This window comes from Tachypleus tridentatus, chromosome 10 (genome assembly GCF_004210375.1).
Source record: "Tachypleus tridentatus isolate NWPU-2018 chromosome 10, ASM421037v1, whole genome shotgun sequence".
Lineage (NCBI taxonomy): Eukaryota > Metazoa > Arthropoda > Merostomata > Xiphosura > Limulidae > Tachypleus > Tachypleus tridentatus.
In genome coordinates, this window is record NC_134834.1 from 21,193,678 (window position 1) to 21,214,793 (window position 21,116).

At 35.8% G+C, this 21,116-nt stretch overlaps 1 protein-coding gene across 1 annotated transcript in view; it reads right to left on the reverse strand.

Annotated features, from left to right (window-relative positions):
• LOC143228856 (transmembrane channel-like protein 1) overlaps positions 1 to 21,116 on the reverse strand; it is an 83,414-nt gene that overhangs the window by 54,267 nt on the left and 8,031 nt on the right. Inside the window, exons 3-7 of the mRNA XM_076460253.1 lie at positions 15,298 to 15,432; positions 8,217 to 8,313; positions 6,760 to 6,841; positions 3,557 to 3,663; positions 1,168 to 1,266 (exon numbers count right to left, since the gene is read on the reverse strand). Of these exons, the coding sequence (XP_076316368.1) occupies positions 1,168 to 1,266; positions 3,557 to 3,663; positions 6,760 to 6,841; positions 8,217 to 8,313; positions 15,298 to 15,401 (489 nt within the window). The 5' untranslated portion in view covers positions 15,402 to 15,432. The remainder of the gene's footprint in view (positions 1 to 1,167; positions 1,267 to 3,556; positions 3,664 to 6,759; positions 6,842 to 8,216; positions 8,314 to 15,297; positions 15,433 to 21,116) is intronic.

Genomic DNA, 21,116 nt, shown 5'->3' on the forward strand with positions numbered 1-21,116 from the left:
GCGGTCATTTCAACTATTTATTGGTAAAGAGTAGTCGAAGAGATAAAGTAGGTGGCGTTGCATTCTCTCCATTCTATTGCTTCAAAATTAGGGACGGCTAGCCTTCAAGTAGCTTTGCATGAAATCCCAAAAACAAAGGCTAAATCTTGATGGCTTAGCGACTTATAACACCATAAATTATGTTTCAATACACGCGATGAACAGAACGTAGATAGCATATTGTGTAGGTTTGCGCCTAAAGATAAGCAACTTATATTTATTGTTGATTAGGCAGATGTCTCTTTTTTTATAGGATACAATGTTTAAAGTAGATAAGAACTGGCTAAACCAGAAATAGTTATTGGTTTACTTGCGTTGTTTTCACAGTTGTGTTATTTCCCTGCCTCTCCAGCCATATCGGTATACAAAATCATGTTTCTCATGAATCTACTGACTTCGTGAAATAAACATATGTTTTATAAACTCTTTAAGGCTCTGCTGACCTCGTGAAATAAACATATGTTTAACAAATTCTTTAGGCATCTACTGACCTCGTAAAATAAACACATGTTTTGTAAACTCTTTAGGCATCTACTGACCTCGTAAAATAAACACATGTTTTGTGAACTCTTTAGGGCTCTATTAACCTTTACAATAAACATATGTTTTGTAAACTCTTTAGGGCTCTATTAACCTTTTACAATAAACATATGTTTTGTAAACTATTTAGGGCTCTATTAACCTTTTACAATAAACATATGTTTTGTAAACTATTTAGGGCTCTATTAACCTTTTACAATACTTATATGTTTATAAACTCTTTAGGGTTCTATTGACCTCGTAACATAAAACTAAACTCGTAAAATAAACATACGTTTTATAAACTCTTCAGGGCTCTACTGACCTCGTAAAATAAACATTTGTTTATAAACTCTTCAGGGCTCTACTAACCTCGTAAAATAAACATTTGTTTATAAACTCTTCAGGGCTCTACTAACCTCGTAAAATAAACATACATTTATAAACTCTTCAGGGCTCTACTGACCTCGTAAAATAAACATACGTTTTATAAACTCTTCAGGGCTCTACTGACCTCGTGAAATAAACATATGTTTATAAACTCTTCAGGGCTTTACTGACATCATAAAATAAACATATTTTATATGAAATTTTTAGGGCTCTACTGACCTCAAAGTCCCATATTGCCTTCAAGTTTAAAGCGCTGTCTTGTTCTTTAGTTTCAATTTCTTTTCTCATGCCTGTTGGGTCGTCTTGACCTCTCAAAACCTATAGGAAGAGAAAACCTATACTATTTATGACTTACACTCAAACCCTAGTGACCTATCTATATATGAAACAAATATAGACCTAGTGACCTATCTATATATAAAACAAATATAGACCGCTCTATTCAGATTTCGCTTACAATGTAGCAGAAACGTCTAACATTTGATATATTCATTTAATGAAATCCCACACTGACTCAACGGTAAGTCTAAAGGCTTATAATGCTAAGTATTGGGTTTCAATCCCCCTTTGGGCATAGCAGTGATATCCCATTGTGTAGCTATGCGCTTAAATAATGATAAACATACAAATAGTTTACTATGAAGATGGGTTTTACTAGAGACGGGTCTTTTTATTTTCGTGAGTTAATTTCTTGTGCCGCTGTTCGTTAACGGTAGGTGGGTTCACCCGTAAATGGTTTCAGTTTGGGTATCCAGGGTTTGAGTTGAGTAAAGTTATCCAGCGTAGCTCAGTTTGATGACGTCACAATGTAACTGTTGTTTTGAATTAAGCACAAAGCAACAGAATGGGCTACCTGTGTCCCTGAATGTGTCACATTATTTCAGATTAATTTGACAAAACTTGTTTCACGTAACAGTCTTCTGTCACGTGTTGTTTTCAATAACATCTCTCTTATTTTAAGTGTTCGATTACTGATTACTCTTTGTTTATAATTATCGTACTTATTAACTGATCTAGTTTGACATAAATTGTTGATTACTACTTACAATGTTACCTATTAAATGTCTTCATTTGGCGAAATAAATTAATTATTACTTATTGCTTCGATAGCTTGGAAGTTATTTTGTCAAATGAAAAACAAAACTACTTATCAAGTTACCCTCTCTTGAAGCCTATTGATAAATAACACGTTATTTTATTTGTAGCTCCTGTTACATTCATCAAGTTACCCTCTCTTGAAGCCTATTGATAAATAACACGTTATTTTATTTGTTGCTCCTGTTACATTCATCAAGTTACCCTCTCTTGAAGCCTATTGATAAATAACACGTTATTTTATTTGTAGCTCCTGTTACATTCATCAAGTTACCCTCTCTTGAAGCCTATTGATAAATAACACGTTATTTTATTTGTAGCTCCTGTTACATTCATCAAGTTACCCTCTCTTGAAGCCTATTGATAAATAACACGTTATTTTATTTGTAGCTGCTGTTACATTTATTGAACACATGATATTTAAAGTGTAGAAGTAAAGTTTCATATGTGAATCTTCTCTTGTGCGAACTTGAAGACACTTAATGGGGGATCCGGTATTACCTTAAATAAGTTATGATGTTTTACACTCACGTATAACATTTGAATGCTCGAACATTGAAACCGAAACAAAATGTTGTACTCTATATATTCAGCTTTAAAGATGTGTCTTAGTTCAACTTGAAGGTTCCTTTCCAATTCGTGGCTACTTGTTTATTGTTTACGGTAATATTAAAACAATTTTCTGTTTCCAATATGACAACTAAGAAATGTTTAAGAAGTAATAAAATTCCAATATAAACAATGTTTTGACAACTAAGAAATGTTTAAGAAGTAATAAAATTCCAATATAAACAATGATTTGACAACTAAGAAATGTTTAAGAAGTAATAAAATTCCAATATAAACAATGATTTGACAGCTAAGAAATGTTTAAGAAGTAATAAAATTCCAATATAAACAATGTTTTGACAACTAAGAAATGTTTAAGAAGTAATAAAATTCAAATATAAACAATGTTTTGACGATTGTATATTAGGAGTCCTAAATATTTAAATTGTAATATTACTCTAAAAAAGATTAATTTAGTATCACCAAATACACGCGCTGGTGGCTCAGGAGTAAGTCTCAGGTCTAATAATGCTAAAATTCGAGCTTCAATACCTGTTGGTTGGCAGATCACAGACAAACCATTGTGCAGCTTTGTGTTTAATTACAGGCCCGGTATGGTCAGGTGTTTAGGGGCGCTCGACTCGTAATCTGAAGGTCGTGGACTCGATTCTCCGTCACACCAAACATGCTCGCTCTTTCAGCCGTGGGGGTGTTAAAATGTTACAGTCAACCCCACTACTCGTTGGTAAAAGAGTAGCCCAAGAGTTGGCGGTAGGTGGTGATAAGTAGCTGCTTTTCTTCCAGTCTTACACTGTTAAATTAGGGACGGCCAACGCAGATAGACCTCGTGCAGCCTTGCGCGAAATTCACAAACAAACAAACTTTATTAAACACAAACAAACTATTAACTTTGTAAGCGGGTTTCCTTTATTTCCTCAAAAGATATAAATAAACCAATACTTACCTCAGGAACCATTAAGAAGCAACACACAAATGTGGTGATAAAGAAATTGACCCAAAAAACCCAACGAAGAAATGTGAAATAAGAAGCCACAACAGATCCAAAGTGACCTACAACAATTAAACAATACTATTAGTTGTACAATAATAATATAATGTCTTGGGACAACAAGCCTATCTCGGTTGTCCCATCCTCTAAACCAAGCTAAAACTATTAATAAATAAGTTTAGAAAAAATATACAAGTAAAAACAATCTTAAAGCCATCGATTATCATTTTACAGTTACCAAACTATCACTTAAATTTACAGCTTTCACAACAACCGATGACAACCCATTCACTCTGTAAGAAAAATAAAACTGTCTTACTTGAAGATGACTTCTACCCTGCCCAAGTCTATACTTGTATCACTTAGTTCTGTTGCCTTTACTGTTAAGTAAAAAAAAAAGATACCTTAACACTCATTTATCTTCATATTCTTAAACATCTGAATCAGATTCTCCATAACTCCTCTTTCTTAAGAGAAAACAATTTGAGAGATTTCAGTCTGTCAACATATAACAACCCTTCCACCCCAGGTACCATAGTAGTAACCTTCCTCTGAACCCTTTCCAACAATTCAAATGTCTTTCCTAGGATGACCAAAGACTGAACACAATACTCCAAGTGTGGCCTATCCAGTGACCAATACAACAAAATTATAACCTGTGCAGACTTGTATTCAATATTTCTGTAGATACAACCTAAAATCATAATTACCCTACCACTAGCAACAACACGCTGCTTGAATGACTTAGGGACTTGATCAACTATTACACCAACATCATTTAGGTTATTCCCATCCAAACTATACTTATAATTAAAATTATGATAACCTACATAATTAAAACTTATCTGCCATTTATTTGCCCAACTCGCTATGATCTGAATTCTTTTGTAAATCATCAACACCCATGACATCACCTGCAAATTAAAGTAATTTATTGACCATTATCCTGCCTCATCAGTGTCATTCATGTCAATCAAAAACAGCGAAAGTCCTAAGACTAAGCCTTGTGGTACCACACTCATTATATTAATTCAATCTGACTGTACTGCACTTGTAATAACGCTTTCTTTTCTTCTATTCAGCCAATCTTCAACCCAATTTGCCAACTTATCCTCCACATCTGTAGATATTTTTACAAGCCTTTTTATGTGATGCTTTGTTAAACGGCTCGACATGGCCAGGTGGGTTAAGGCGTTCGACACGTAATCCGAGGGTTGTGGGTTCGAATTCCCGTCGCACCAAACATGTTCGCTCTTTCAGCCGTGGGGACGTTATAATGTGACGGTCAATCCAACTATTCGTTAGTAAAGAGTAGCCCAAGAGTTGGCGGTGGGTGATGATGACTAGCTGCCTTCCATCTAGTCTTACACTGCAAAATTAGGGACGGCTAGCGCAGATAGCCCTCGTGTAGCTTTGCCCGAAATTCAAAACAAACAAACATCGGGCTATCTGCTGAGCACACCGAAGGGTACCTCTGATTTTAGCGTTGTAAGACCGTAGACGTACCGCTGTACCAGCAGGGGGCGTTTTGCAAAGCATCTTTTATCACTTTCCAACATTGTTCCCGCAACTGATATAAGACTAATGGGTCTATAATTACTGGAACAACTTTTATCACCTTCAATTAAAAAGAGGAGTTATATTAACTAATTACAATCCTCTGGTACCTGCCCACTGTTCAAGGACTGACGAAAAAAAATTGTTTCAAGTAGCACCACATATCCAAAACCCTTGAGGAATATTATCTGGACCAAGAGCCTTATCTTTCTTTAGGTTTCCCAATTATTTCTTAATTAGCTCAGAATTAATGCAGTTATCTTGTTTGATCTTGTTCACATCTATCAACTCTTCAATATCTGGACAACTCTTAATCTTCGTTAGAAAAAACTGAAAAAAGCGAAATTTAATAACCCAACCATTTCATAATTACTTGATATAAGCCTTCCTCTATCATCCATCAAGAGTTCTAACAACATTCTAACATTCTGTTTACCCTCAATAAATTTAAAGAAATTGTTACTGTTAATTTTCAGATTTTCATCTAACCCTTTCTCATGCATCCTTTTTGATGTCCTAGTTTTCTAGTTTCCAAATAACCCAACTGCCAAATTCAATGGATTAACAGTTTGGTATGACAGCTTCCAGACTTTTTTTTCACTGACGACACTCTAATCCTTTTATCTTGATTTGCGTGACGTCCCTGTTGCCAAATACAACGACAACTCTACCAACTTGCCGCGACACACATTTCTAGAACCATTGTTTCAGTATCGTTTGAATTTTAAAAAGTAAATAATTTTTAGATCACTAATCTAGGCATTCTGAGAATTGTGGGAATAATCACCTCTTCAGTGTACAAATATTTACCAAGTAGTAGAAGATAGTTTATTTATGACTCTACTTAAAAAAAAATGTATATTAAAAAATAGAGAAAAATATAGTTAATGTTGTGTAAATTTGACTAAACAGCGTCGTATGGCTTCAAAATGATGTAATATAAACTGAAAACAATAATTGTCTATTTGTTACCCAACATTTTACAATTTTAGTTATATGAACGAGACATAATGTTTCGGATAATTTCGTGGTTACTTAGCATTTTATCTTCAGTTCTTACTAAGATAAAATATTTAACAAACGTATTCAACACTAAACTCGAGGCCTAGCTCACACCAGCTCCTGTACTACATGCGTACTCTATAGTAAGTATAAACCATCAACGCATAGCCTGGTTCACATTAGTAGGACAGGATCAACTGAAACAAATCGGACATTTTGAACAACAACAACAAATATTTTAAGGATTGACACACCACTTCATACATATTAATTTATGTGCTATAATTTTGTTGGGTGTGGCTTAATGATTAGCGCGTTTGATTGCGGATAGAAATGCCCAAGGTTCGAGTCGCAATGCTGCTGAACATACTCCACTCTTACAACCAATCTCTCATTCGATTCCATTTCTGGAATGGAATTGAAAATAAATCGAAATGGTAAAGTAGTGTTCTTAGTCATTCTTCAGAACATCTTTGAGACGAATGAGGTTTACCTTCCAGAAGTGGTCTGGTGTGATATTGTTTACATCGAACAAAGTAAAACGTTCGAACGGTTTTCAAGACGCGTACAATAAACAATAAAAACTCATCTGAACTTACTTTCTATCATTTTAATCTTCGTGGACCAAGGAGTCAGAGTAACAACAAGATTAGCCATTCCCCGTTCTACTCTCTGGAACCACTAGAAGATTACAAAGCGTCATTCTCTCTGGAACCACTAGGAAATTACTAAACGTAACTCTAATGCGCAGATTAATTAAGCATTTAACTTACAATTAGCTAAGGTAGCGGCAATACAAGCGGGGACATTAACAAGGTAAAATAATAAAACTAGGGAACTTTAACAGTCTTGAAACTAAGCTGCCGAAGGAAGAAAGTCAAATCTCTTAAGTCGTAAAAATAGAAGTTTTAGGCTCACAAACGTGACGACCCTCAACATGATATTAGTAACATTGTGTTAATGAGATACACTATTTCTTCTGTGAGCCTTGCTTATTTAAATAATATTTTACTTTACCAATTACATAGCTTTAACTTTTAAATAACTGTATGCAAGTGTTATGGATTAAGCCTACTATTACATTAAACATTAAATTACAGAATCATTGTTGTATTTCTCACGTAAAACACTGATACTTTTAAGAGTTAATATGTTAAAACTGCGTGTACAGATAACAAACTACCTGTAAATTTACCCTTCTTTCTGCGTTTATAATAAACTATCCATTAATGAATCCATATTTTTGCTTTTATGGAAAACAGTCTACTAATCTACCTATATTTCTGAGTTTACATGAAACTATCCATTAATCTATCTTTTGCGTTTATTGAAAACCATCTATTTATTAATCCATTTATCCATTAATCCCATCCGTCTACGTTTATTGAAACTATCCATTATCTCCATACACTTCTGCGTTTCAATATGAAACTACCCATTAATCTACATACATTCCCACGTTTCTTGTAACTACCCATTAATCTACATACATTCCCACGTTTCTTGTAACTACCCATTAATCTACATACATTCCCACGTTTCTTGTAACTACCCATTAATCTACATACATTCCCACGTTTCTTGTAACTACCCATTAATCTACATACATTCCTATGATTCTTGTAACTACCCATTAATCTACATACATTCCTACGTTTCTTGTAACTACCCATTAATCTACATACATTCCTACGTTTCTTGTAACTACCCATTAATCTACATACATTCCCACGTTTCTTGTAACTACCCATTAATCTACATACATTTCCACGTTTCTTGTAACTACCCATTAATCTACATACATTCCCACGTTTCTTGTAACTACCCATTAATCTACATACATTCCTATGATTCTTGTAACTACCCATTAATCTACATACATTCCTATGATTCTTGTAACTACCCATTAATCTATATACATTCCTACGTTTCTTGTAACTACCCATTAATCTACATACATTCCTATGTTTCTTGTAACTACCCATTAATCTACATACATTCCTATGTTTCTTGTAACTACCCATTAATCTACATACATTCTATTTGTCTATCTTACCTTACTCAACAACAATTTGTACTTTGCCACTATGTCTTTTGATCGTTTGCTGTGAGCAAGTTCGCCTTCATGTTTATTAACATAAGCTTTTGCTCGTCTGGAAAGACAAAATATATAAAGATTTTTACCGTGAAAAAATAGTTATATATTTAACATTCCATTCTTAAGACATTTGTCACAAATAAAAACACTAAGTTTGTGTAAAACATAACACTGGAGTCGAAGTTTTTAAAACGTTTCTATTTCGAACCGGACCTGCATGGCCAGGTAGTTAAGGCGCTCGACTTATAATCCTAGGGTCGTGGGTTCGAATCCCCGTCGCACCAAACATGCTCGCCCTTTCAGCCGTGGGGGCGTTATACGTGACGGTCAATCCCACTATTAATTGGTAAAAAGGTAGCCCAAGAGTTGGCGATAGGTGGTGATGACTAGCTGCCTTCCCTCTAGTCTTACACTACTAAATTACGGACGGCTAGTGCAGATCGCCCTCGTGTAGCTTTGTGCGGAATTAAAAAACAAACAAACAAACGTAAGTGATATATTCTAATCACTACAGCTTTCTTGTGAGCGTGCTTATGACACTTTGTATTTCTTGTCAGTTTTATGTAAAACTGGTTTGATTCGTTTATAACTTAATTTTTTATTTTGATATTATACGTCATTGCAGCCTTAACTTCACGAACATTTAGTTTTAATTGTCTTTCCTTCTCATATAATCAGTTTTTCCAACAGCATAACCAAGTGTTGCCGTGAAACCAGTTAAACCAGACTATAAGTCTGATAAGTGTTTGTCGTGTTAGCTGAGAGGAGCTGTTGAGACAATTCGATTGTGTGACCTTTCACATTTCCAATTGTCTTCTCATGATATGAAACCGTAATGTTATCAACCGTTTTGGCTTTGATATTTTGTGAACTTTTAATAGCTGATCAGCCACTTGACCACTCTGACCTTTTTACAAAATCACTTTCCACACAGCAGGAGAGAAGCTACAAGTATAGCGCTATATTCAATTTCCTGGACATGTGATAAAATGCACTAGACTTCAGCGTTTCAGCCCGTGGACATTTACAATTAACCTGAGAGGATACGTCCATTTTCCCTCACTGAGCTACATCAGTTTTCAAGCCACGCATTATAACAAACGATAAAAACAGAACAACCAGTTCCAATGCAAGACACGTTTGAAAACTCATTGCTACATAAGGTTGTGAAAGATAGGCAGAAAGATTGGTTCTCGTTTTGATTTCTACAAACTAGTATTGACGTGGCCACAAAAAATCTACGGTTTATTCAAGAAAGAGAGTAATATATGTAATACAAATTATTAGAGTCCTATCAGCCTCACTCAGCAAACTAGTTTGCTTACATCCAAAAAATGCCACACAAGGTAGTATAAAAAAATTTAGTGATGATCGAATCTTATCTCCTCGGACAATAGAAGACAACTAGCTCCACCCTACTTTTCATATTAAAATAAACGTTTAATAAAAACTAATGAATTATTACGTTCATTAGACTTTAATTTAGCAACGTACTGCCAGTTAATCTACGATAGTAGGTATTAATGCTGATTAAAAGGACTGTTTTAGGTTCAAACAATTTGCCTGTTATTAAACTTGAAAGCTGTTTCGTTCGCTGATGAATTAAAATACCTTTGTTTTCCTGTGTTTTTCGTATTCGTGCACACGAAACGGTAAACTTGCAACCTAATATACATGAATTCAATGATTATGTTTTTCCGGCCCTGCATGGCCAAGCGTGTTAAAGCGTTCGACACGTAATCCGAGGGTTGCGGGTTCGAATTCCGGTCGCACCAAACATGCTCGCCCTTTCAGCCGTGGGGGCGTTATATGTGGCAGTCAATCCCACTATTCATTGCCAAAAGAGTAGCCCAAGAGTTGGCGGTGGGTGGTGAAGACTAGCTGGCTTCCCTCTAGTCTTACACTGCTAAATTAGTGAGGGCTAGCGCAGATAGCCCTCGAGTAGCTTTGCGCGAAATTAAAAAAAACAAGAAAAAACAATTATGTTTTTCTGCAGAAAGTAAAATTAAAACCACTATGTGTGACTTATTGCTTGGAATTAAACACAATGAAATAAAATTAAAACCACTATGTGTGACTTAGTGCTTGGGATTAAACACAATGAAATAAAATTAAAACCACTATGTGTGACTTATTGCTTGGAATTAAACACAAGGAAGTAAAATTAAAACCACTATGTGTGACTTCGTGTTTGGAATTAAACACAATGAAATAAAATTAAAACCACTATGTGTGACTTAGTGTTTGGAATTAAACATAAAGAAGTAAAATTAAAACCACTATGTGTGACTTAGTGCTTGGAATTAAACACAAGGAAGTAAAATTAAAACCACTAAGTGTGACTTAGTGTTTGGAATTAAACACAATGAAATAAAATTAAAACCACTATGTGTGACTTAGTGTTTGGAATTAAACACAAAGAAGTAAAATTAAAATCACTATGTGTGACTTAGTGCTTGGAATTAAACACAAGGAAGTAAAAATATAACCACTATGTGTGAGTTAGTGCTTGGAATTAAACACAAGGAAGTAAAATTAAAATCACTATGTGTGAGTTAGTGTTTGGAATTAAACACAAAGAAGTAAAATTAAAACCACTATGTGTGAGTTAGTGTTTGGAATTAAACACAAGGAAGTAAAATTAAAACAACTATGTGTGAGTTAGTGCTTGGAATTAAACACAAAGAAGTAAAAATAAAACAACTATGTGTGACTTAGTGCTTGGAATTAAACACAAGGAAGTAAAATTAAAATCACTATGTGTGACTTAGTGCTTGGAATTAAACACAAGAAAGTAAAATTAAAATCACTATGTGTGACTTAGTGCTTGGAATTAAACACAAGGAAGTAAAATTAAAATCACTATGTGTTAGTTAGTGCTTGGAATTAAACACAAAGAAGTAAAATTAAAATCACTATGTGTGACTTAGTGCTTGGAATTAAACACAAGGAAGTAAAATTAAAATCACTATGTGTGACTTAGTGCTTGGAATTAAACACAAGGAAGTAAAATTAAAATCACTATGTGTGAGTTAGTGTTTGGAATTAAACACAAGGAAGTAAAATTAAAACCACTATGTGTGAGTTAGTGTTTGGAATTAAACACAAGGAAGTAAAATTAAAACAACTATGTGTGAGTTAGTGCTTGGAATTAAACACAAGGAAGTAAAATTAAAATCACTATGTGTGACTTAGTGCTTGGAATTAAACACAAGGAAGTAAAATTAAAATCACTATGTGTGACTTAGTGCTTGGAATTAAACACAAAGAAGTAAAAATAAAACAACTATGTGTGAGTTAGTGCTTGGAATTAAACACAAGGAAGTAAAAATAAAACAACTATGTGTGACTTAGTGCTTGGAATTAAACACAAGGAAGTAAAATTAAAATCACTATGTGTGACTTAGTGCTTGGAATTAAACACAAGGAAGTAAAATTAAAATCACTATGTGTGAGTTAGTGTTTGGAATTAAACACAAGGAAGTAAAATTAAAACCACTATGTGTGAGTTAGTGTTTGGAATTAAACACAAGGAAGTAAAATTAAAACCACTATGTGTGAGTTAGTGTTTGGAATTAAACACAAAGAAGTAAAATTAAAATCACTATGTGTGACTTATTGCTTGGAATTAAACACAAGGAAGTAAAATTAAAACAACTATGTGTGACTTAGTGCTTGGAATTAAACACAAGGAAGTAAAATTAAAATCACTATGTGTGACTTAGTGCTTGGAATTAAACACAAAGAAGTAAAATTAAAACCACTATGTGTGAGTTAGTGCTTGGAATTAAACACAAGGAAGTAAAAATAAAACAACTATGTGTGAGTTAGTGTTTGGAATTAAACACAAAGAAGTAAAATTAAAATCACTTTGGGCCTGGCATGGCCTAGCGCGTTAAGGCGTGCGCTTCGTAATCTGAGGGTCGCGGGTTCGCGCCCGAGTCGCGCCAAAACATGCTCGCCCTCCCAGCCGTGGGGGCGTTATAATGTGACGGTCAATCCCACTATTCGTTGGTAAAAGAGTAGCCCAAGAGTTGGCGGTGGGTGGTGATGACTAGCTGCCTTCCCTCTAGTCTTACACTGCTAAATTAGGGACGGCTAGCACAGATAGCCCTCGAGTTGCTTTGTGCGAAATTCCAAAACAAACAAACAAACAAACAAACAATAAAATCACTATGTGTGACTTAGTGCTTGGAATTAAACACAAAGAAGTAAAATTAAAACAACTATGTGCGACTTAGTGATTGGAATTAAACACAAGGCTACATAAAAGACTAGCTGCGCTCTGCCCACCACAGGTATCGAAACCCGGTTTCTAGCGTTACGAGTCTGCAAGTACGTGGCTGTGTCACTAGTAGTCATGTATGACTTACATCGTGATTTATTATTTGAAGCACGCGTGCCATTGGATTTCCTGAAGGTATTTAAAACATCTAAGTGTATAAAAGTTCGGACACAGAATGTGCATATCGTTAATAAGTTAAGTGGTTCAGGGTTAATTAACTTATGTCACGTGGAGTGGTTTGGCTTGTTTTGAATTTCGCGCAAAGCTACACAAGGGATGTCTGTGCTAACCGTCCCTAATTTAGCAGTGGAAGACTAGAGGGAAAGCAGCTAGTGATCACCACCCACTGCCAAGAAACTCTTGGGCTACTCTTTTACCAACGAATAGTGGGATTGCCCTTCAGGTTATAACGCCCCCACGGCTGAATGGGCGAGCATGTTTGGTGTGACGGGGATTCGAACCCGCGACCCTCAGATTACAAGTCGTGTGCCTTAACCACCTGGCCGTGCTGAGCCTTAAGTGAAGTGTTTGTTTTTCTTAAGCAAAGCCACATCGAGCTACCTGCTGTGTCCATCGAGGGGAATCGAACCCCTAATTTTAGCGTTGTAAATCCGTAGAGTTGCCTCTGTCCCAGCGAGGGATATGTGTTAACTGGAAGTGATTCATACTATTAGAAAATTTGAGCTTGATGACATGTTGATCATCTGTTTTCATATCTTTATAATTATTTGGGAACAGAAGAGAGAGGGGGATAATTGGTCGTTAACTGTCAGTTAACCGAACTATGAATTCGACGATCCATGGTTGGTTTCCTGTAGCCACAAAATCGCGACCTACGTTTTTCAAGCCAAATCACATTATTTGGCTCAGTAGCCCAAGAGCTGGGTTTGTTTATTTAGCCTCTCCTTTATTAATTCATAGTGAAAACAATCATCACGTTGATTTGCAGGAATATCCTAAACAATAAATATTTGAATCACTAAAATGACAATGCTTAAGAGTTTGTTTGAGGCTATTCATCACCACCTACCGCCAACTGTGGGGCTACTCTTTTACTAACGACTAATGGAACTGACCGTCATTTTGTAACGCCCCTTACAGCTGAAAGGGCGAGCATGTATGTTGTGACGGGGATGCGAACCTGTCATCTTCATATTATGAGTTAAGCGCCCTTACCATCTGGCCGTGCCGGGCCTTTGCCTAAACGACTCTGTGTGGATCACATTTGTTTGTAACGAGTGACTATGAAAACTGTTAATAAGATGTAGTCGGAACTTGGCGAAAGTAACAAAACTATATAAGATTTTGCTTGGTTAGAGAGAATTAATTTTCGTTTACTTCCTACAAAACTATACGCTGTAACTAATGACTTAACGGACGACTTATGGAAGATACCGAAATACTTTCAAAAAACTACGAACGCTAACTAAAGTACCAAACTCATAAGAAGTCAAAGTGTGACATGCATGACCAGAAAACTTACTTTTTTAATGAAAAAATCCCCATAAAATAGCCACCGTCATTTGAAAATTTATCGTTTTAGCTATGGAGTCTATTTAAGATTGGACAAAAAAAGTTCGACCGAAAATTATTGTTAAATACAATCCTTCTTGCTGGCCCCGGCATGGCCAGGTCGGTTAAGGCGTTCGACTCGTAATATGAGAGTCTCCGGTTCGAATCCCGGTCTCACCAAACACGCTCGCCCTTTCAGCCGTGGGGGCGTTATTCAGTGACGGTCATTCCCACTATTCGTTGATAAGAGTTGGCGGTTGGTGGAGATCACTAGCTGCTTTCTCTCTAGTTTTACCCTACTAAATTAGGGACGGCTAGTGCACATAGTCCTCGTGTAGCTTTGCGTGAAATTAAAAACAAACAAACTCTAATCTTATGGCTGTCCCATTTTCTAACCCTGACAAAAATTATTCTTACGTTTAGTGTTTCCAAAGATCAGGTTTTATCTGTCATTGAAAATAAATTAGTAATTTATTTAAAACAAATAAATTAACCAGATATGTTAACTTTGATTACAAAAAGTGCTGCATATTTATACTATAACAGTGTCGTACGTATCCAAGAAAGTTTAGCACATGTTAACAAATATTTTAATTAGAAAACTGTAATTCGCTTGGCGAATATTAAAACAATTAGTCTAACAAACAAACAAGTTTTGTTTCATCGAATATGTTTTTTAAACAAGTAGCTTGTGTTTTATTAGGACTAAATGTTATTATATCCCTGTATATTTATTAATTTCTATTATGTGTAAGAAATAAATATATAAAATGAAAATAAGTTTAGAAACGATTTTAAATTAATATATAATTCTTATATATATTTAACAAAAATTTTTTATGTTCTTGAATTTCGCACAAAGCTACACGAGAGCTATCTGTACTAGCCGTCCCTAATTTATCAGTTTAAGGCCAGAAGGAAGGCAGCTAGTCATCACCACCCACCGCCAACTCTTGGGCTACTCTTTTACCAACGAATAGTGGGATTGACCGTCACATTATAACGACTCGAACGCCTTAACCCACCTGGCTATATCGGGCCTATTACTAAATTTAATAATATATATATATATTACAAAATCAGATTGGTATTTGAAACGAATATAAACCGAATTAAGAAACATTAGATGAATGTTTTGACGAGACTATAAAAAAAAATTCTTCGATTTCTAATTTTCAACCATAAATGGCAAAGAAACGATTCAACATACAAAACAAGATATACTGTTGTTTTCTGATTTACCTTAAAGTTCTATACTTTTTCTTCATTCTCCACGGCTGGTTCTTGATGGATTCGATGACCTGTTTGTATAGCCTCATGTTCTCCAATAGTTCTTCGTCTGTCATGTCAGTTTCGTCAATAGAAAGTGCTGTCTCACTGTGAAAATACAATTAGCACAGCATAGTTACCATGTTAAAACATAACCAATGCTATTAATTTTAAAATAAAACGGTGGTGTCATCTCTTGACAGGTTCTGATATCAAAGGAAAAGTTTCCGGTGGACTGATGATAAAATATTTTTAACTCTATTTTGAAAACATTGGGAATTAATGGGATTTTATTGGTGTTTACTTTATGGAAACTGGTAATAAACACATTAAACGTTGGTCTTTGAATGACAAAAGATTACACAACGTATTTTTAATTAACCTGTGAAGTGTACGAATGGTATCTATACACAATAGTTCTCCCCCCCCACTCAGTTTTATAACCACGAATCCCTCATCAATGACGTCACTGGAGAGTCGCATTAAAAATAATTTTCCTATGCCATTCTTAATCCCAAATCTTCCTCTCTGTTTCGAAATCTGGGATAAAGCTACAGATTACCATGAGTATCGAAACCTGGTTTCTAGCGTTTTAACTCTGCAGATCTAACGAGTGTGCCACTGGGGGCCTCCCAAACATTCGACTGAAGGGAGACATTACAGATAAAATCTAAAGAAAAAAATCAATATATTCTCTTACTGGTCACCCGCTGGTACAGCGGTAAGTCTACGAATTTTAAACGCTAAAATCAGGGGCTCTATTCCCCTCGGTGGACTTAGCAGATAGCTCTTTGTGGCTTTGTTAAAAGAAATTACACAGCGAAATCACACACCGAAGATATTGTTTACAAATATCATAACCATATATAGATAAACCAAACGTTTGCGCATGCGTGTGATAACGAATAAATATTTCCTTGCTGAAACAAACGTTCATGTTATGTGATTGTGTATGAAATAATTACAAAATGTTTTCGTTAGAAGGTGAGCTTGGATTAATGACAGAACTAATTAGCACACGTATTAATTTACACAAAAAGAGGTACTTACTTATAGTACTGAATTCACGCAGTTACCTTAATATTATCAATTGTGTATTTAATATAATTTAGGCCCGGCATGGCCAGATGGGTTAAGGCGTTCGACTCGTAATCTGAGGGTCGCGGGTTCGAAGCCCCGTCACACCAAGCATGCTCGCCCTTTCAGCCCTGGGGACGTTATAATGGCGGTGGGTGGTGATGACTAGCTGCCTTCCCTCTAGTCTTACACTGCTAAATTAGGGACGGCTAGCACAGATAGCCCTCGAGTAGCTTTGTGCGAAATTTCCAAACAAACAAACAAACAAACCCTCTAGTGTTACACTGCTAAATTAGGGACGCCTAGCGCAGATAGCCCTCGTGTAGTGTTGCGCGAAATTAAAAAATACAAACAAAAAATTTGACATAATTTATTTCTCCATTTTATTGAAAGGCTTAACTAAAATTATAGGGAAAATAATGTCGAATTAATTTTTATAAAGGGGAAGCATCTTTTGTCATTCTTGCGCAGTTGTCATAACTTTTTTGAAATAAACGATAAAATATTTCGGTGAACTAGGATGTTTAAGTAACAGAAATAAACTTCAAATATTTATGAAAACCACACTTTAAAGGTGAATTTTCAACGAATTTAATAATTGCCTTAGAAACTGTACTTTGGTTAGGCATAATTCCTGTGTGGTTGCCATATTTTTAAACACTTTCGTTTTTGAGTAAAAAAAATATGCGGGTTCTCGAACTCAAGTTCCTCTTGGTCGTTCGGCTGTTTCCGTGACGTTTTACAACTATGACGTAATAGTTGCCAAACTCACTTTGTTGCGCGCCGACCATTTTGTTTCTTTCAGTGCTGATGTTTTATGTAAACTTATCGGTGCTTTTTTCGGATTACATACTTTGTGAGACTATTTTTTGTCTTGATATTGCTACTTTATGTTTGTTTTATGATAACATGGTTTACTGCGTTGCTTGTGGTTGTAAAAACGATTCGGAATCGGGCAAAAGCTTCTTTTCGTTTCCGCAAGGTGGCGACAGTGGGTGCAGATGGTCAATAGGAAGAACTGGACTCCTTCATACCATGCAAAGCTTTGTCAAGATCACTTTGAACGCTCATGTTTTGTGTCGGATCCCACTGTTTTGAATGACTTAAGATGACTAAGTAGGATCATAGGTTTGGATAAACAGTATCTTTAATTGTAGGTTAAACTAAAATATACTATTTTAGGCTTAACAGCATCTTGAAAACTACACACTCATGACTTGGCTTCTCATCACCGAAGAGACCATTCAAGTCAACAAATTCATAATATGATGCTTCCAAGACATCGATATTCAGGCAATTTCCATCAAAGCCTCGAGTCTGGGTAATGCGCTCTTCATCTTTTAATCAGTTTGACACCTTATCGTATGAGCGACAACAAACGCACTTTCTCCCAGTTGGCATCTGCTCGCATAAACCACACCTACACCTTGCACAAACATATTGAATATGTCATATAAATTATACATTTATGGTAAATATTAAATTAACTATTCAGACTGCTACATCTAGTTTGATTTTATAGACAGAATTATGACGTATAATTGAAATTCATTTTGTTACGAGTCATAAATACCCGGTACAATGATTGTGGAAGGGCCGAGTATTAGTTTCCATAGTCGGCAATGTATAAACTAATAAAACCCAGTCAGTGATACCAATAATTTATAAACACCAGACAGGTTTCGAGGTGCTTAAAATTGGACGTGAAATAATACAGACCATATTTGTTGTCGTCCCTTAGGCTTACCATTCTTCCACTGGAGGTATGACCGACTCGCAACCGGTCTGGGCGCTATCAGTATCACTCACAGTTCTGCTACTTTCGCTCGTAGAACTGACCTCATCACTAGAACGTGTCACATCTGTGTCAAAAGTAACCGTTCTAGGTTCGTTCAGAGTAGGTTTGAATTGATATGGAGTTACTCAACACTGTTCAGAACACAAAGTCAAAACAGACTCCGCCTCTGTATGCACTGGCCATGTTTATTTACATTCAACGCGCTGGCGTTGACGGTTTGTTTGGCAACTATTACGTCACAGTACTTTTCCTAGCGGCAAACGTAAAAACTAATACGTTCGGATTGCCGCTCGGAAAGGGCTCTTTCTGCACCAAGTTCTATGTTTCATTTATTAGCACATATGTTTTATAAAAAATGTGAACCGGCAAAATTAATCTTTAGTAGTAGTTTTTTTTACTGCAAAGTTTTCTTTTTTCTGTAAAATTCACCTTTAAATTTCTACAAACTTCAATTTCACTTCTTATCACTTTCATCTGTCCTGTTTTTCATATTTCTATTACTGTTCGGTCTATTATCTAGTCAGTAGATAATTCCTCCAAACCCCCCCTCCCAACCAGTCACTTTTGCAGCCTTACAATGCTAAGATTCGGAATTCCACTGGAGGTATGACCGACTCGCAACCGGTCTGGGCGCTATCAGTATCACTCACAGTTCTGCTACTTTCGCTCGTAGAACTGACCTCATCACTAGAACGTGTCACATCTGTGTCAAAAGTAACCGTTCTAGGTTCGTTCAGAGTAGGTTTGAATTGATATGGAGTTACTCAACACTGTTCAGAACACAAAGTCAAAACAGACTCCGCCTCTGTATGCACTGGCCATGTTTATTTACATTCAACGCGCTGGCGTTGACGGTTTGTTTGGCAACTATTACGTCACAGTACTTTTCCTAGCGGCAAACGTAAAAACTAATACGTTCGGATTGCCGCTCGGAAAGGGCTCTTTCTGCACCAAGTTCTATGTTTCATTTATTAGCACATATGTTTTATAAAAAATGTGAACCGGCAAAATTAATCTTTAGTAGTAGTTTTTTTTACTGCAAAGTTTTCTTTTTTTCTGTAAAATTCACCTTTCTACAAACTTCAATTTTCACTTCTTGTCACTGTCCTTTCTATCACTTTCATCTGTCCTGTTTTTCATATTTCTATTACTGTTCGGTCTATTATATAGACAATAGATAATTCCTCCAAAACCCCCCCCCCCAACCAGTCACTTTTGCAGCCTTACAATGCTAAGATTCGGAATTCGATACCCGCGGTTAGCCGAACACAGATGACCCATTGGTTATCTTCTTACTCAACAACGACTAAAAACCAAAACCAAAACGTTTCCCGATGAGCCAAAGTTTGGTTCTTTGTAAACCGCTTAACAACAACAAAAAATTGCTAAACTAATCTGTGAATATCAAACTTGTATGCACTTTTGTCGTGCAGGAAATTCCTCGTCAGAGCCGTTTCAGTGCAGTAGAATGTTTGGAAATTCCCTTCTCTGCTGTTTCAGCAGTGATGTTTATCAGCTTTTCTTTATTAGATCTCCTGATGATCGTGTGCTTTTTTTTTCACCGCCGTAAGTAATTGAAGCTCTATTTGTGAGCACTATTAATGAGATTTTTGTTTCAGTATTTATGGATAACACTATTAATATAAGGATACCACAACAGGGGGCGCCTGTCGAAACTCTCCTGTGGCTATTAAAAGTTCGTATTTTAATCCAATTAAATATCCACTATAGTTTGTTTAAACTGGCTGTATTCTCTTATGGAGACCAATCATGATTCAAAGCACGATTTCCAGTAAAAACACCCTTTTGTTTTTGTTGTTTTTCGCTCTGTACTTCTTTTTACAAGTGACCCCGCCTAATTAAATGTCAGACTTTATAATACAGTTTGATGAAACACTACAGAATTAAAAGAACACGGAGAAGAAATAACGTATTTTTATATTTTTCAGAGCTGCAGATACATGAACACTTTCTTTAAGCAGGATAGCTCTCTCTTCTTAATTCATCTCTGAAGAAAAAAGTTATTTATTGAGGTAGCCAGATCAGACTCCTCTCTTTAACCCCCTGAAAATACCTTGTTAGTTAATCTTTAAAGAAAAAATTATTTGTTGAGGTAGGAAGATCAGACTCCTCTCTTTAACCCCCCTTATAATATCTTGTTAGTTAATCTCTAAATAAAGAATTATTTGTTGAGGTAGGAAAATCAGACTCCTCTCTTTAACCCCCCTGAAAATATCTTGTTAGTTAATCTCTAAATAAAGAATTATTTGTTGAGGTAGGAAAATCAGACTCCTCTCTTTAACCCCCCTGAAAATATCTTGTTAGTTAATCTCTAAAGAAATAATTATTTGTTGAGGTAGGCAGATCAGACTCCTCTCTTTAACCCCCCTTATAATATCTTGTTAGTTAATCTCTAAAGAAAGAATTATTTGTTGAGATAGGAAAATCAGACTCATCTCTTTAACCTCCCTGAAAATATTTTGTTAGTTAATCTCTAAATAAAGAATTATTTGTTGAGGTAGGCAGATCAGACTTCTCTCTTTAACCCCCCTTATAATATCTTGTTAGTTAATCCCTAAAGAAAGAATTATTTATTGAAGCAGGCAGATCAGACTCCTCTCTTTGTCCCCCCTGGAAAAACAGAAACACTGATATCAATTTGCTTAACTTATGCCATTTCTACTACACCCCCCTCCATCAATGACACAGGTATATCTGTGAACGAGAACTTATAAAACCAGAAACAGGACCTCAGTATCCTTTCCCCCCGCTAATACAGCTGTAAGTCTAAGGATTTACAACGCTAAAATCAGCGGTTCGATTCCCCTCGATGGGTTCAGCAGATAGCCTAATGTGGCTTTGCTATAAGAAAAACACACACTCAGTATCTTTGGTGGGCAGAGTACAGATAACCCAT